This window comes from Xiphophorus couchianus, chromosome 10 (genome assembly GCF_001444195.1).
Source record: "Xiphophorus couchianus chromosome 10, X_couchianus-1.0, whole genome shotgun sequence".
Taxonomy (NCBI): domain Eukaryota; kingdom Metazoa; phylum Chordata; class Actinopteri; order Cyprinodontiformes; family Poeciliidae; genus Xiphophorus; species Xiphophorus couchianus.
Window position 1 is genome coordinate 3,620,974 of NC_040237.1, and position 18,524 is coordinate 3,639,497.

The following is an 18,524-nucleotide window of genomic DNA, read 5'->3' on the forward strand; positions in this document are numbered from 1 at the left end:
TTGTGACTTCAACATCTATATTACAGATTTGAAAAAGGTTTTGGAAGGAGGGATATAACAAACCTGATGGCCTGTCAGTTAAGATATTTTTACAATATAATGTAATATAATGTAGTTATTGTGCAATGTTTACTTTAATGTTTGCACAATAACTCAATGATAAAAAAAAATACAAAAAGCTGCAAAAAAACCCCTTCAAATCACATCTTTAGCATAAATTTAGTCAAATCAAGTTTATTTGCGTAGCCCATTTCAGCAGTTCGAAGTGTTTAACATTATAAAAACGTAACAGACGTAGCAAATAAAGCAATAAATCTTCTTTACGTGACACTAGGAAATTATAACAGCTAAAAATAAATGATTAAACTTTTATGAAGGGAAACCAAAGTAGTCCTGGACTGGCAACCTGATGTGAACTGGTCTCAGACCAGCATGCTGGTCTTACATTCCTTTCTGTCCTGTGTGAAGCCAGCCAGTCAGTTTTAAACAGCAGGGTTTTATTTCACAGGGACTTGAAATAAAACCCTGCTGTTTCTCCTGTGAATCATTGGGCGAATTCTTAAACACAAAACACAAAAGCGTCTCAGGGAACCGAAAATCCTCTACAGGACTCCAGATTGACATCACACAAACATTAGTGGCATAAATCATTATTATTAACCTCCAAAGTGCAAAAGGTTTGTGTTTTTCCATAATAATGCAGTCCTATGTGTAAGTCTTTCCCTTCTGGGTGTCTGATCAGAAGAGACACAGAGTTGAATAAGAGAAGACATTGGTTGCTTTTGAGCACAGTGGCAGATTACTCATGATGTGGACTTATGTTTGAGGTTGCGCAAAGGTTAATGTATTGCAGGTGAGGAGTTTGGTGTTTGCAAACTTTTGGATGCTGCTGTTCAGGAAAAAACCTAACAGAGAATGATCATTTTGAGTCCATTATTCTAAATTATTGAAATTTGTCCGATGAGTGTGCAGCCTTCACACATTTAGGTGTACCCATATGTTTTAATATTAATTTATTACACATTTATGTTAACGTATTAGAGGTATATAATAACTGTGGAAATAACCACTTTTGTCCTTACAGGGCAAAACCAAATTGTTTAATTTTTGACATTCATACTGCTTCCTCAATATAAACTAAAAATATTCTAAAATGAACCAGATGAAGATAAAGGAGGCAAATGTGCAGTGAAGTGTTTATAATACAATGACACACACAAAAAGAAGCAACAATCAACATATTAGATTCCATGTGTATTGAAAATATTGTCATTTTTTTATTTCAGAATAGGAAACAGTTGAAATCTGACAAACTGGGAACCTTTTCAATCCCTCCTGAAGCTATGAAAATGCTTACTTTTGTACTTTGGGGGAGCTGCACAGCTGAGTGACACTACTGGCTTGTGATGACATTTCTCAAGACAACATGGCGTCTCTGCTCCTGTCCTCTACAGCAGGACAGGAATAAGCTTTAACTTATTTTACAAGTTAAAACTCCCAAATGAACATTTGCACCAGTGAAAGTTTTTTCCAACACAAAAGCTTCCCTTCACTTTCCAGTTGTCATCCCAAGATTTGTCAAATGGAACTAAAATGGTCTTGCCTTGTATTTCAGCCTGGAAGCTATTTTCTTTTAGTATTTGAACCTTGGAGCTGCTGGAATGTGAAGAAATGGATTCATGTCATAAGGCATTAGGAGGCACAGTACCTTGAAAAATATTAATATGCCAAGAAATTTCGCAATTTGTCACGTTTCAACCCTGAACTCTTTTTTATTATTATTTTATTAGGATGTTAATTTCTCCAAAATATCATTTTGAAGTTAAAGGAAAATAGAACGCAATCTCAAAAGTGTGGTGTGCATCTACGTTCTGGAGTCCAGAAGGATTTAGATCAAATAAAAATGTGTGCCTACATCGCAATTTTACTTCACGTTAGCTGGTTTCTAAAGAAAACATCAAATTAAAATAACTGGCAGAGGACCACTGATTTATGGCAGTTAATATTGCCACAAAGTATCAGGTTCCTCCTACTTTGTAATTATGCAAAACCTTGTGCTGGTTTATCCCAAAATCCCAATAAGATTCAGAAACGTTTGTAACTGTAACGTCACAAAATAGCTAAAGGAAGGTGTGAATATTTTTGCACGGTACTGAAGTCGGACTGCTAGCAAAGAAGAAAAGCAGGCGCTGCAGTTTGATAATATTTCACATATACGACACAAGACTCGGTCAAATCAAGGAGTGCAAAAACCATCAAGTTAAGAATATTTCAAGTCAAAAAAGAGAGAAATATTTTTTATACATAAATAATTAAAGCATTCCATAGACCAGAATCGCAGATAAACACTAACATTAAAGCACCTACAAATTGAAAATGGCAGTCTCTTTTTTCAGACCGTCTCAAAAGAATCACCATGACAACAGTCCTGATGATACAACAGCAACAAAATGCAGTTCTGCCATGACAGTCACTGACACATCACCTCAGCACAACACCTACTACAGCATATGGCCATTCAAAAGGAGTGGCATGTTTTATTTTTCTAATAGATCTGTCACGTGACTGGCTGCTGCACCAACCAATGAGAACCCGGCCTTCACAATCATGTGATGTGAGAAAGAAAGTATAGATTTTACCATAAAAGCGGCTGATTGGAACACTATCTGCAAAATTATGCAAAACTGCACAGGAAATATTTTGAACTTTATCAAAAACATATTATCACTGAGATTAGTTACATTAATGAATAAATGCAGCAAAACTGAACATTTTATCGAGAACTCCAAGTTTTGCTTTAAATTTGGTTTCGTTTCTCTGCACAAGGCAACTGTAGTAAACATCAACGCAAGCTGCACGACTTGGTTTTCAAATTTCAATAAAGCCAACGAGTATCAGCTAAGAAGATTTTTTTTTTTTAAATCTTAAAAACTCATGAAGTTAATCTTTAGAACAGAATTCATTTTAGAAAGTGCCATACACAAAAATAAAGTCCAGTTTCCAATCAGCGTTAAATAAACATTAATGTAATACATAAAAATGATCGGCTACATTGTTGAATGCTGATGGAGACTGAACAGCGGCGAAGAATAGTCCACTTTTAAAACTCAACAGTGAAAAAGCTGAAACAACTGAGCATTGGGTCTGAATCTACATCGCAAATCTCAAAATTGTAAAGTGTTCTTTTGAACTTCAAAATTTTGTGTGGCTACAGTTACAAAAACCCCCACCAAAAACAAGCAAACTGTGGTAAAGGCCCTTGTGACACTGAATTTTAACCTCAGAAGATGAGCGAATGAGCAGCTGTCAGAGCGCTGTTAGTCATCTTCTCTTGAAATGGACATTGTCTGTTCTGTGTTTTATCCTTCCTATTTTTATTTTTTATTTTTTAGCCACTGCGGTGGCTTCCTTCTCCGGTGCGCTGTATCCGGGACAGGACCACCTCGCGGGACACCCTCTTGCGGTCCTTGGCCAGGCCCAGGAAGCACATGAAGTCGATGAAGCAGGTGGTGAGGTTCAGCTTGCAGCCGTACTCGCTGGTGGCGTAGTCGTAAGGGAACGTATGGTGGTAGTTGTGAAATCCCTCTCCTGGATTTTAAAACAAGAGTTTGAAAAGGAGGAATTATAACATTTGTATTTCAATGTCGGAATTTCAATAAAATATTTAAACTGTTTGCACTTATGTAAACTAAAAAATGTTTTCACTGTTTTTTTTGACAGTTTAACCTGGAAGCGACATTATCGGGGAATTTTGTCAGCTTCCTTTAGGCCTACTTGACTTCCTCTCGTCATTCCAGACTCGGCCACGCCTAGGCCTGTCACGATAGCAAATTTTGCTGAACGATTAATTGTCTCAAAAATTATTGCGATAAACGATAATATTGTTTGAAGACCTTTTTACACTGAAAATGATGTAATAACGCATGCGATTTCCTGCCAAAGATAGATACACTTTATTTTCAAAAGAACACTAAACACTGGAACTGGTAAAAAAAATAAACAAAGCAACCAAAAACAAAAATAAAATGGATTCTCAGTCTCCATTAACAAAAAATGTACTGGAAAAAAAAACTAAACATAAAGCCAAAGTGGAAATAAATACTGCATTCAACCAAAATAACCACTATGTTGCCCTTCAGTAATAATTAGATTTAAATAGAGAAGATGGGCACATCGACTACCTGATGCAATAGTTCACACTATATGATTTTTTGCTCCTATTTTTCCCCTTACGACAATCTTAGCACGTTGGTCTTTCTAAGATTGTGGTGTGTTATGGTAGATCTTCGTTGCCAGTCCGATCCAAATCAGGGGTTTTTCCCGACTGGGAGCTTAAAGCAGCCTGTTGAATGTGACAGGTAGCCAATCAGAAAGCAGGATTCTCCTCCATGCTTTCTGAGGGGAAATTACATCGGGGAATCCCAAACAGCTGACACAGCACAACCCAAGTCCAGCGGATATTGGAGATGATATGTGAAAACAACATTAATGTTTATTCAACATGCAAAGAATATAGAAATGACAAGGGGAGGAGCTGGAGCGAAACCGGTAACTTTTCAGCTGTTCTTTGTTAACGTGATGTAAATAGGTTCTAATGATTTTCATTCAGTCAGGACTTTACGCTGACACTAGCCACATGCATTGCAGGTAGATTGTAGTAATGCATTGATTAATACCTGGTTTTAAAATTAGTTCACTGGACTTGTAGCCATTATTTTGTGCCCATTGTTGGATACCACACGGCAGGAACGACCCGATGGAACCGTTATACCTAGGATTTCTGTCGGCTAATGTGTGGTCTGTCAGGTTTTGAAAATGGGCCGACAATCAGCCGACAGCTCATGTGCGCTGGACATTAAACTAAGGAAATTAGGAAGGGAGGAGTCAGTGGAGAGCACCGGAGTTGAGCCTTTTTTCATTCAGTGTCATTAGCTGAAAGAGAAAAAGGTCGGAAGAGACGATAATGCCGATAATTAAAATGACGTCGGTAGTTTTAATTTATCATAAGATTAATTGATTTATCGTTTATGGCGACAGGCCTAGCCACGCCCGTCCTGTCAGATTTTTCTGCTTCATCATCCTTCTGCTATTCACTTAATTCATTAACCAGCCCCCATGCCATGTTTGTGCCGCGTTCTATGCACCGCCCCAAACAGGAAGTCAAAACTGGGCATCACTTTTGACCTCCTCACGTTTGACGCACGATACGACAAAGGGGGGGGGAGGGAGAAAACGAACATGGTTGCCTCTGATTTTTTTCGCTTTGCAACAACAAATGCAGTCACATGTGCATGCCTATGTGAGGAGAGTGGGTGAAAAGCGTGGAAACTGGAAATACGAAATAAATATATGCTCACAGGTTCAGATGTATCGCATTGTTAAAACATCCTATAATGTCAAAATTGTAGAAGTTCATGCCTCTCAAAGTGAATGGAAAATAATCCATTACAAAATGTGTTTTACACATAAAATATCTGAAAAGTGTGGCATGCTTTTGTGCTTCAGTGTTGCAGAAGCTTCTTTTGATGTAACTACAGCTGTAAGTCTTTAAGGACTGTCCCTCCTTAGGTAAACAGGCTTAGGTTGTTTACCTAAGGTTGTTTACCTAAGCCTGTAAGTAAGCATCTACAGGCTTAAGTGTTTATCTATTCTTCTGCTAGCATCAATTTTCTAATACTTAGGTCCAATAACTTTTATTCAACACTAAAATACACTTAAACAGGATTAAACTAATCCCTGACTTGGTCTATTCAAGCTGTAACTTCAATTATGTATAAATTACAGTTAAAACAAGTGTTAGGGTTATTTTTATATACCTATGGCGCTGAAAGTGACAAATCTGTTCTCCCTTGGGTTGATGTTCTGGTCGTACGGCCGGTTTCCCCACATGTGCGCCGCGCTGTTCACCAGCCAAGTGGCGTTCAGCACCAAGGTGTACCTCAGCAGAGCCGGGACGAAGTACGCTACCCACAGGGACTCGCCCCAGAAGTACCAAGGCACGAACATCGGGATAAAGAAGCACATCAGCAGCACAGAGAGCTTGTAGTGCCTGGTGGAGAGACAAACAGTAAGCAGAAAACAGCAAATTAAGAAATACAGATAAGAACTCTGTCCTCTTCAAGACACTTTTAGTTGAACTTTAAGTTACTCTGCAGGTCTTAAACCATATTTTGCTCTCTACAGCACTTCTTCAAAATATTCATAACCCTTCATTTTTTTGCAATTTTTCATGGAAAATTTTTTATGTATTTTAATTGGACTTTATTTGATGGATCAGCATAAAGTAATGTGTGATTGTATGTGGAAGGAAAAAAGGATACAAGATTTTACAAATACAAATCTGAAAAGGAGGTATGCACTCATCCATTTTTCTTTGATGCCCCTTAATTCAACCATGAGCAACTAGTCGGAGTCAATTTGTGTCTAATTTGTTGTCTGTACGAAAGCCTCACAGATATATGGATTTTTAAAAGAAAGACAAAAAGCTGCGGGAGGTTCTGGATGTTCTACACTGTCTTCACTCAGGAACGCTATAAAAAAAACCTTCCACTTCATAATTATGGGCAAATTTATGTTGAGCTAACACACAAAATTCAGATACAATGCATTAAGGTTTATAGCTGTGCCATGACCAAATGTGACCATGAATACTTTTAATAGGGATCATATTTGACCTCCTTCTTCAAGACTCAACACAAGCATATTTATGTAAATTAACTTACCTCCTCTGAAACATTACAACTTTGTCGCCTAGCAGGTCGCTCAGCTCCAGCTTGCCCCCCTTCTCGATGACATCGGGATGTTTGCGCACCAGCAGCCAGCCGATGTGGGAGAAGAAGAAGCCCCTTCTGGCGTTGTGGGGGTCTGCGTCTGTCTCCGAGTATTTGTGATGAACCCGGTGGTCTCGAGCCCATTCGAATATATCGTTCTAGGGGTTTGAGTTGAAACAATGTTTGCACCAACTGAGATATTAACCACAGTGTGTTACTCTTTTTTTTGTTGTTTTTACACACCTGAAAAGCCATGGAATTACCAAAAGCGAGGAAGATCCTCAGAGGTAATGAAGCTTTGTAGGTCCTGTGGCTCCACAAGCGGTGAGCCCCTGCAGTAATTCCTAAAGCACTTATCAGAAAGCAGGTCATAGCTGTGGAGAGACAAAGCAAATATACAGGGGAAAAAATAAAGCTAAAATATGACAAGGTCCTGTTTTCTCTTTATTAAGGCTAGATTTGATTATAGACTTATCAGAAAATAACCCAGGGTTATTTACTTGCACATACCCTTGAGTTTGAGATTGTAAACAAAACAAGACAAGTTGGTGCCGGACGTTGGAGTACACGAGTCATCTTCCCTTAATGCACTCAAATTTTCACCTAAATGGCAATTGTTTATCTGAAACTACTTCCTGTTCCTCAAGCAGCGGTGCGATGTACAAGTTAACCAGTAAACCAAATGCATATTTAGAAGCCCACAAACACAGACGTTTGTGTATAAACATCTGCACTGTGTTTTTAGTTGCACAAAAGGACACCATTTGAATTAACGAAATGCAGTGGGGTTACTTTTGTTTCTTTGTGACACCAAAAGTTACATAACCTTGTGACTGAACTCACCCCTCCATTACTGATAATGGAAGAGGGATTTAATTATTTAGTGTGAATATAGTGGTAACTAGCCTACATTTATTTGCTTTCACATTATGATGTTACTTGATTAAAGACCTAACACTGTGAATCTAATGTTAAAGAGTATTTCCTTTCTTTCCTGGCACTCGTGCATCTCAGCTATAAACATACACTGCCTTGAAGAAGTATTCATACCCCATGAGCTTTTATTTTATGACCAGAAACTTCAACATATTTCACTGGGATTTTATATTATAGGCCAATACAAGGCAGCAACTAATTGTGAAGTTTGACTGGGCCATTCTCACATGAATAAGTTTGATATAACCTATGCTGTTGTAATGTTGGCTTTGCATTTAAGGGTGCCAGCCCTGTTAGAGATCAGCTTCAACCTCAGTCCCAGATCCTGTGCTCCAGCCATCTTTTATTCAACTCTGTAAAGTATCCGCATCTCTATCTGCTAAAGAGAAACATCCCCAAAGTTGCCACCGTGCTTCACTGGATGTTGTATTCAGGGTGACGTCCGGTGTCATTTTTCCATAAAATGCAGTGCTTTACATGTACATGAAATTATTGTATATTAGTCCTAACTGACCAGAGCACATTATTCCACATTCCAGATTTTAGGTATAAAAAATGTCAAAAGCCATTTATGCATTTCCTTCCACTTCACATGTGCCCACTAATATATGTTGACATATTACATCAAATATAATGAGTGTTGTGGTTGTAAAAATGTGAACAAGTTCGAGGGGTATAAATACTTTTTCATAGCTTTGTAACGGCATAACGAGAAGATTCTCCGTGAGCAACTGACTCATGATGCTACTTTTACAGCTGATAATTTGATGTAATATGATCCTCAGTAAAAAAAATAATAACAATGTGCAAGCATGCTCTGACATGTAGCTTTTCTCACCCGCTCCTTTAGTTTGATTTTACTTACTCCAAAGCAACGTAGAGGGAGATGCAGAAGGGATGAGGAATAAGCCGTAAACTGCTCCTAAATGCAACAGAGTCATGAGGATGATATTTCTCCAGACAAAGATCTTAGAAGGTTTCGGGCCTTCCTTCTCCTCGTAGGTGTGATCAAACGCATCTTCTCCGGCTGCCTCTGAGCAAACGTCCCCGTTGACCGACTTGTGCTGTTGCTGCTTTTCAAACGGCTCCGACCCCGTCATGTTGGCTTCGGATGAGTGATGCTCTAAAGGAAACAATTAAAGAAACGAAGCAGCGACACAGAAGGTTTAAAAAATGCTGCGCACTGAGAACATGCTAATTTACTGTTTTAGCTAACAAGACTGGCAAGTTGCTAGTTGGCGCTGGTGAAGAAAAAAACGAGTGGTCATGTAACGAAAATGCAGGCAATAACAACGTTGCGTAACACTGGCTTAATATTTAATAGTAATAATAAATTATAAACATAACTCAGACTCACCAAGTAAAGAAAGGTAAAATGAATATTTCTGGGGCTATAAAAGGAGTCAAAATCGGTGTCTGACCTAAAATTACAGTAACCCAGAAAGAGTGTGGTAGTCAGCGCTGTGGTGAGCATCAATGAGACACTCAGCCTCCGATGAGCTCGACCAATCAGAGCTCTGATGCCGCCTCACATTTGATGCTGATTGGCTGTCTCTTTATCTGCTGTTGGCCATTTATTCATTCGATGACCAGCCGATGTATGTTAACCTCCCACAGTAGAGCAGCTGCTGTGGTGCCTTTCCGCCGCTGTCTAGACTTGTATTGAATTAAAGTGCACTCGTATTTCCACTACCCGGGTTATAAAACGGGTCACGGAAAAAACCTGCAACTTTTTTTGATAAGTTGGTTTTAAATACTGGTTTTATATATAAAAAAAACGATGTAAACGACTAGTTGTATATTAATGTGCTGCGTTGAACTTTAACGCCCGTTAACTATTTTTAATGACGCGTGAACCAAAATGTAATGCGGATGTGCCGAATCGTATTTCCCCTTCGAGATGTTTCTTCGCTCGCTGTGCGCGCGCATTTACTACACTTTACGGACGCCTCGTAACTCCGTGGCGCATTTAAATGAAGTTATGTATGAAAATATTTTTTTCTTATAAAAAATAATTAATTGTAATAACTTTTTAATATGTTTGTAGCATAACCATTTTCTACAATAAATTTTTCATAGTATGTTTCTTTGTGATTTGCAAATATAGACATTTCCCATCTTTTCCCAGCAAGATAGCTCAAGCCCACACATATTTAACTGAAAGAGTCTGTGATGAGCAGTTTGACATATTTTTATTAAATAGTGACCACTTCAATTTCTGGTTTAATATTAATTATTACTTATCAGCACATAAATGACAAAAATAAAATATTATAGTTAGGCATACTTTGCCACAAAAATATCCATTAAACCGTAATTAGTGTGGGAGGCCTGGGGTCTCCCTTGAAACTGCCACCTGGATGTGCTGTTGCATATGGGCAGTTTAAACTTTGATGTTATTCATTTGTAACATTTAAAATAATGACTAATTTATTAGGGCAAAATACAAGAGTAAAACCAAGTGAAAGCGATCAAGTATCTTCTATGGGAGGCATTGACTAATACTGCTCTGGCATCTAATCATAAGAATAACTCTTAACTAAAATAACATCACTGTTGGACAATGTCTCCCATTCCATACATGAAGCTGTTGGTGAACTGGAGAGTTCTTTCACTGTCAGACTGATGCATCTTAAGTGCACAAAGTAGTGTTATCAGATATCCTTCTTCTCAGAACTTGTTGGACTGTAACCATCACTGTGTCACAACAAACTGAGTAAATATCTACATCCCTGCTGGTGTTTGCACAGTTATTTGCACAGTTTTACTAATTTCAAATAAAATTTCTGCTTGTGTTTGCATAGCTTTGTTTGCACAGTTTTATATTGTGAATTGTCTACTGGTTTAATGCACAAATACACACGTGCATTTCACATATATTTTCATTATTTTAATGTTATATATTTTAATGCCTTTATCTTCAGTACTTATATTTTTGTGTGAACATAATTGCCCCGATGTCCTTTTATGTTGCTGCTGTTAATTCTGAAATTCCCCCAATCTTGGACAAAAAGGTCTATTCTATTCTATTCTATTCTACTCTATTCTATTCTATTCTATTCTATAAGAATACATCATTTTAGATCCATTTCAGTACAAATGATCAAATGTGCGTATTGTATTTGAATGCACCATTAGGTTATAAAATGACCATAAGCCAGGGGTGGGCAATCCTGGTCCTCGAGGGCCGGTGTCCTGCAACTCTTGCAAGTCTCCCTGGTCCAACACACTTGAATCCAGCAGCTGAATCACCTCCCAAGTGCAGTCAGGTTCTCCAGAGTCCTGCTAATGACCTCATTATTTGACTCAGGTGTGTTGAAGTAGAGATGCATCTAAAAGTTGCAGGAGTCCGGCCCTCGAGGCCTGGAGTTGCCCACCCCTGCCGTAAGCCAATGTGTAGTTGCGCAAAAGTGTAAAAGTGAAACTTGACTCTATGTAACTCCAGCTTGGCTTATCACAGTTTTGCGTTTCTTCCTGGCTGACCTACATTTGGAAAGCTGGAGCCTTTGTCGCCATCTAGGGGAGATTTCAAGTATAGCACCGATGATGCCTCAATCATTTTCATTAAACAAACGGGACAAGCCTGGGCACCGGTAGTAAAAATTTGCTCCTATGCTAATAAGTAAATATTTTCATAACTGAATGACTTTAGTCTATTTACAGTGTATTCGCATTTTAATTAGGCAGCGGATGTATTTATAGTCATAGTCGTTGCCGCTGCTGCTGCTGCTGCAATGGAAGTAAACAGGGACGAGGCGGAGCGCTGCATTGACATTGCTGCCGCAGCTTTAAAGATTCACCAGCCTGAAAAGGCGCTGAGATTCTTGGAGAAGGCACAGAGACTCTTCCCAACAGAGAAAGCTCAAGGTAAGCAAGAGTTATGATGGTGGTGCGTGATGAGGACTCTGTAGTTGCAGCATCATCACCTGCAGCAGCACCTCCATCCCAGAGGAGCTGCGCATACAGCATACAGCAGGGCCTGTAATAGCATTACTAGCTGACTCCGTTACTATTAAACTCTAATGTTAAGCTTGACAATACGCAAAGCTGATGTTCATTTTCATTAATATTTTGGGTTTGAATGTGTCAGTAAATATTAATAGAAAAAAAAAACCTAGACATCCGGTCAACAACAGGGCAGGGGAGGGACCTAGATTACCAGCATCCTTAAATAGCAGTTTCCTTTGCATGCACTATTCATACTGTTTTTTCCCCGAACACCTTTTGTCACATTACAATCACAAAGCTTCATGTTTTATGTAAACTATATGTGATAATAAAGCAGTACAAAATTACAAAGTGTAAGGAACATAATATTTAATTACACACACACAGACACACACACACACCCACACACACACATACAGTACAGACCAAAAGTTTGGACACACCTTTCTAATTCAATGGGTTTTCTTTATTTTCATGACTATTTATAAGGCAAGAAATCCCACGTATTAACCTGACAGGGCAACACCTATGAAGTGAAAACCATTTCAGGTGACGACCTCTTGAAGCTCATCAAGAAAATGCAGAGTGTGTGCAAAGCAGTAATCACAGCAAAAGGTTGCTACTTTGAAGAAACTAGAATATAAGGGGTATTTTCAGTTGTTTTACACTTTTTTGTTTAGTGCATATTTCCACATGTGTTATTCATAGTTTTGATGCCTTCAGTGTGAATCTACAATGTCAATAGTCATGAAAATAAAGGAAACTCATTGAATTAAAAGGTGTGTCCAAACTTTTGGTCTGTACTGTATATATATATGTATATATATATATACAGTATATATATATATACATATATATATATATATATAACAAAATTATTTTCTTTTTGTCATGTTGTTGCTATATGTATGTTTGTATTCAACCTCATTCGCTCTGATCTGATACTCCTAATTAAAATAAAGTTACCAAACCGGCAAACAGATTCCAGTTGTGTTTAGAGTTGTGCAATAAATTAATTTTTATAGAATCAAATCTCCTATTTAGGAAACGTTTTGGAAAATCTGGATTTATTTTTTTTTTTACTGTTGAACTACTTGTGCTTCCGTAGTTCAGAGTGACGTCAGCCCACCCAGGGCCTACCACCTTGTTTCACAAGCATGTTTAACAGTTTGTATTTTCTTTTATTTGTAATCTCTTTTTAAGAATAGAATGGGGACAAACAAACTGACTATAATTAGAAATTGGATTAAAATAAACTTTTAGAGGTGTGAAAAGACTTGGGATTGGTGTGGAAGTTCACCTTCCAGCTGAACAACTGTACTGTAACTGAAACAAAAGCTGGCGGAAAAATTTAGACACAACAAGCAGTTAAAGGTATTTTTAGAAAAAGCTTCTAGAAAATGACCTTATGTAATTCCTAAAATATGATAAGTATGATTAGATAATCTGTAAAACAAGGGTTTGTGTGATTTTAGGTGCTGTCTTAGTGCTCTAGTTAATAACAATTTGTCACTGTCTGATTGTCAGCACTGCTGGACCTTATTGCAAGGAATGGCTTCACTCCCAGACATGGCGGCCACTCAGACTTCCGCGATGATTCTGGGCCTCGACAGCGACAGGTCCCACATGAAGACACCAAGCCAGAAGAAAAACCTTCAGACACCCTTAGATCTTACACAGCAGAGCAGCAGGAGGCCGTGAGAAGGTACTGAATAAATGGAGGTGCTGTTGATGTAATAATTTTTTTTACTTCATCTGCCCTTCACATTCCTAACCATGTTTATTTTTGCACACAGAATAAAACAATGCAAAGACTTCTACGAAATCCTCGGGCTCCAGAAAGATTTCTCTGAGGACGAGCTCAAGAGGTCGTACAGAAAACTGGCTCTGAAATTCCACCCTGACAAGAATCACGCGCCGGGAGCGACGGAAGCATTTAAAGGTGATTCAGTTGATTGTCATGTTGACAATCAACAATTTGTTGTTGATTGTCAACATGAATCAACATGAACGCGATTCATGTTGACAATCAGAAAAGTCAAACATGAGACAGATGCCAACTGAACTTGTAGAAAGTATAACAATTGTTCATGTCTCACAGCTATCGGAAATGCCTATGCTGTTCTGAGTAATGCAAACAAAAGAAGACAGTATGATCAGTGGGGAGAAGAGGGAAAGCATCCATCAAATAGCAGCCCTGAAAATGGACATTTTGAGCCAGATATCTCACCTGAAGATCTCTTCAACATGTTCTTTGGAGGAGGTTATCCATCGAGTAAGTGTCACCTCTCTTTGTCTTTCAACAGCTATCTACTTGAGGTGAAATTGATAAACCGTACTTTATTATTCTAGGTAATGGTCATGTATACACTAATGGGCGGATGCGTAACCAGAGGCGGGAGAGAAGAGAGCGACCAAGAGATGTAAGTTATTACATTATTTGTATATTCTTCTGATTAATTGTTTTATTTTGATCTATTTATTTTTATTTGATCTGTCTTTGTTCTTTGATTGCTTCACAACAACCTATTTTTTCACCATTCATGTATCTATTGTTCATGCAGTACAGCAGCTTAAACAAAAATAGATTACAAAGTTTTGTATTTTATGTATAGCATACTTACCATGAGTTCTTCTTCCTCTACATTACTATTATCATTATTACTATTTTCATTATTATGTTTTACTATGGTTGTTGTTTTTACAAATTGCCTTTATTTATGTATTACTGTATCAGTTGTTGATTACATTTTTTACTCCATTAGTTAATTACTTTAATTAACAGTTTTCTTCTATATTTTTATGTCTTCACATGGTTTTCTTTATTTTGACTATTTAATTCCATTAGTTATGCTTTAACACATTTAGTTTCTGCATTTTCTTTTTTGTATTCTGAACAAGCAATGGCTAATATTAGAGTTGACTAAGAGTTAAAAAATATGTGTTGAATTTTGACTCTTAGAGCACACTCGATGCCAAGTTGTACAGTCAATAGTATGTGCTGTGTCTGTGTTGTGTTTTCGATTTTTGTTTGCTCTAATTATACCTCTCAGAGTAAATGCAGTATACAGATAATGTGGTGTCGCATAATCGCCAGCAGGGGGTGGCATTTAGTCGCTTGCCATTTTACAAGGTTGAGAAGACGTTTCCCTTCAGAGATGTTTTTCTGTCACACCCGCAGGGAGGTCTGGCTGTCTTCGTGCAGGTCATGCCCATCCTCATTCTGGTGATTGTGTCGGCTCTCAGTCAGATAATGGTCAACAGCCCCTCCTACAGTCTCAGCTTCAGGCCGTGAGTGTGACCTCCTGTTCTAAAACGGTGCACAAGAGTGTTAAATAACACAGTGAACGGTTGTTCTGCCTGACCGAAAAGGACTTGAACAAGATATCATCTTTTAAGTAAAATTTTCCAAGCCAGCTTAATTTAGCTGTGAACTCTAGAACTTTTTCACAGTGTCTCACGTTACAGCCACAAAACCTTAGCATGCTTTATTAGAACGACTCTTGAAAATGGTTTGCAAATAAAAATCTGAAGGCTGTGAGGCTCATTTGTTTTCAGACATGTTTACTCTGATATCCCTAAATGAAATCCAGTGTATCCAGCTGCCTCAAAAGTCATCTAATTATTAAATAGATTTCACTTTTATGACGGAAAGAAAAAAAATCATTGTTAAAAGAGCCATAAAAGCCATACTACAACCCTATGGTAGAGTTGTGGGGGGCGGGACAGATGAAACCAGGGAAAAGGTCCAACCTTCCAGTAAGATAATGATGGTAAGTACCTAGAGCTACAATAGATTAAAATGTTTCCAATAGACCAGTGCAGGTTTAGAGCTAAATCCAATTGAAAACCTGTTGCAAGGCTTGGAAATTAATATTCCATTCAATCTGACCAAAACTGGGCTTTTTTGCAAGGGAAAACCCGACACAATTTTCATATTTTTATATGTCATTTTTTCCCCCTTCCCAATTCCCAATTATGCTCTATTTTATCTTAGTTCACCCCATCCTCCACCCAAAACATGCATTGGGATTTACGATTTAAATGTGAAAATTAGATTTTCACAAGGCATAGTAAAGTCATTGCTCTAAAAAGCATATAAGTTGCATGGAAACAATTTCTTAATTTTATTTTCAGAAACAGATGGTTTTAGAGATTTTTTTTTTTCATTTCGTTTGTCTTATGGAAACTCTTGCATTTGCAATCTGATATATCCTTTGAATTGAGCCAAGTTGATTCAGGGCCCAGTGGGTCACTGCTGCGCTGCCTGCTGTCATATGATATGTCTCCCACACTCTGTCTTATCTCCTGCTAGGTCAGCTGGCTACACGCAGAAGAGGCTGACTGAGAACCTGAAGGTGCCATATTATGTGGGGGAGCAGTTCTCCAAAGAGTTCACAGGCATGAATCTGAAAAATCTGGAGCGCAGCGTGGAGGATGACTACATTTCAAACCTCCGCAACAACTGCTGGAAAGAGAAACAGCAAAGTAGGGCTTCTTCTTGCATCAGGCCAGGCTGAAGCTTTTGCAACGCTTGAAGAGGTTTGGCAGCCCTCCTCGTATATCTCACATGATTTGTTTGTGTGGTCTGTTACAGAGGAAGGAATGCTCTACAGGGCTCGCTATTTTGGAGACAGTGAGCTGTACCAGAGAGCGCAGCGGGCTCGAACTCCAAGCTGCGCCAAGCTCTCAGAGATTACGGCCTCCTTACATTAAAACATTGCTAATCTTACATTAGTATTCCAGAATAGGATTAGTTCTGATTATCTTTCCTCTTGTTGCCTTCAGGTTTCTAGAATCATCCCAAAACATGACTAACACAAAGGCTGTAAATACATAAGCTTCAACATCCTCAAGGCCTTACGTAGCTACAGACACACGAGTAAAACACTTCCCTCTCCACTCTCTTTTCTAAGTTCACCTGATTGACATAGAATTCTTCGTATATATATATATATATATATATATATATATATATATATTGCCATGAATTAAAACAAAGCCATTTATCACATCTTGACAAGGGAACAAGATGTAGATTTGATGAGAAGCCTGAAAGAACAGAAGCCATGAAGATGAAAAAGATTGCTTCACCTCTGTACGACTGAGAAGCCAGTGTCGAACCAGACACAAAGTTTAGCTATAAATAGAAATGCGGATGTTAACTTACACAGCAGTTTAAAAAATACCATGTTGAATGCTTCCTCTTGTTTTTTTGTTTTTTTATGAAGTCAGAGGAGAAGCTGCCTCCACTGTCTCTAAATGCACATTCTAACTATGCAGGGAAATTAGTGTAGCCTCTGATTAACACGTGCACTCACAGTTTGGGCGTAGTTAGACACGGTCTTTTGTTGTAATGTACTTGAGAGGCAAGAGTTGGGAGATAATCCTGTCACATTTTGTCCTTTGATTAAATGAAGGACGGCCATATGGTGTTACCTCACTTCACTTTGGATGCAAGGCCTTGAAAAAGTATTTACATCCCCCGAGGTTTTTCACATTATGTGAAATAAAATTGGGATTTATTGTGATAGACCAACAAAAAGCCTCTCAGAAGTGTTTTACGGCCATCAACTGTTTCTTATATTTTTGTATTTAGCTGAACACAAATGCATGCACTGATTTGTAAAAATAAAATGTGTTTTGACAATGTTCCCTGTCTGTTCTTAAGAAAGGCATGACATGTCTAACAGTTGGGATGATGCGTTCAGGTCAATGCTTTGTACTCGTCCTTCACACATCGCATGTAATCCGAGAAGTTCAATCTTGGTTTCATCTGACCATCATCTCGTTTTTCTTCTACCTCTGGATTGATAGGGCCATGGATCTGTGCAGCTCCTACAGAGCTATATGAATGATGATTTCCTTCCTTGGCTTACCAATTTAGGTAAACAACAATGGCTTTCACTATTGGGTCACTTCTGAAGGTTTGCACTGGATTTTATTGAGGGGTATCAGTACAATTTCAACTCACTATAAAATTGTTGAAATCCTTGTGTTCTCTTCCTTTTCCTATCCCTGTAATACTCTACTTTGTGTTGGTATATCACATAAAATCTAAAAAACAACAACAACATATGACTGTAAAGTGTCAGCATATGAGACTGTTCAAGGGGTGTGAATACTTTTGTAAGGTACTGTGCCAAAAGGATGAAATGTGTGCTTATACCCACCAGGGGGGACTACAGCAGGATGTAGGTCTTTGCTGTGTATTGTCTCTGATACATCTCATATTTAGTTCGGAACATGATATTTATTCTTTGTATCTTATTTATTACATACATCATCAAACTAAGAGAAAAGTAGAATATTGTCTCACTTTTTTTGTCCCCCACTGTGTTTCTACTCCCAGATTAAAATAAAGACGGATGCCTGAACGTGTTGAATGTGACTCATTGCTGCGAGCAGAACAAGCACGGAGGCGAAAAGAGACAACAAAAAAACAAAACAAAAGCCTTGTCAGAATATTTAGTACAAACTGTGCTGGGAGGCTGACTAAGGCTGGGAAGTGGACGCATGGCAGCGCGCACGTTCACACTTTTGAGAGTGAGACGTGCAGCTTGTCCAGAGCAGCAGAGAGTGCAGCGTCACATTCTTTCTCTATAAATAAATTCAGCTGTTTTCGGCAGATGTTGCAACTTTTTCTGAGTGACTTTTTTTTTTTTCTCTCGCTTGAGTCATGAATTGGTTTCAACTTCAAGTTCTGCTCGTACTTGTGACAGACAGCTGGTTTAAACTGTTAAATTTGTGGCTAAGAACTTAAGAAAAAATTTTATGCCTTGCCCCAAAAACCTCTTGAAATCCATGGTGGCTCGATTATGCTGACTTAGTGTGTGACTACTTGTTACATTCAGCAATAATGTCACTACA

General features: G+C 38.3%; 2 protein-coding genes across 3 annotated transcripts; one reads left to right on the top strand and one right to left on the bottom strand.

Moving 5' to 3' along the window:
• Window positions 1–1,241: 1,241 nt before the first annotated feature.
• scd (stearoyl-CoA desaturase (delta-9-desaturase)) lies at window positions 1,242–9,214 on the bottom strand. The gene is made up of 6 exons (XM_028029849.1): window positions 9,064–9,214; window positions 8,572–8,829; window positions 7,014–7,144; window positions 6,723–6,928; window positions 5,817–6,049; window positions 1,242–3,588 (listed from the first exon to the last, which is right to left on the bottom strand). The coding sequence occupies exons 2-6, from the start codon at window positions 8,804–8,806 to the stop codon at window positions 3,389–3,391; spliced, it is 1,005 nt and encodes a 334-aa protein (XP_027885650.1). The 5' UTR covers window positions 8,807–8,829; window positions 9,064–9,214; the 3' UTR covers window positions 1,242–3,388.
• A 2,025-nt stretch (window positions 9,215–11,239) lies between these two features.
• dnajb12b (DnaJ heat shock protein family (Hsp40) member B12b) lies at window positions 11,240–18,292 on the top strand. 2 transcript variants are annotated; one of them, XM_028030295.1, is made up of 8 exons: window positions 11,240–11,573; window positions 13,182–13,359; window positions 13,451–13,596; window positions 13,756–13,929; window positions 14,007–14,077; window positions 14,836–14,945; window positions 15,970–16,196; window positions 18,007–18,292. In XM_028030295.1, exons 1-7 carry the CDS (start codon window positions 11,441–11,443, stop codon window positions 16,172–16,174), a joined length of 1,017 nt encoding a protein of 338 aa, XP_027886096.1. In that variant the 5' UTR covers window positions 11,240–11,440; the 3' UTR covers window positions 16,175–16,196; window positions 18,007–18,292. The 2 variants fall into 2 exon arrangements, with proteins under 2 accessions (XP_027886096.1, XP_027886095.1); XM_028030294.1 differs by having other exon boundaries at window positions 11,242–11,573; window positions 15,970–16,142; window positions 16,252–18,031.
• The last annotated feature ends 232 nt before the right edge of the window (window positions 18,293–18,524 follow it).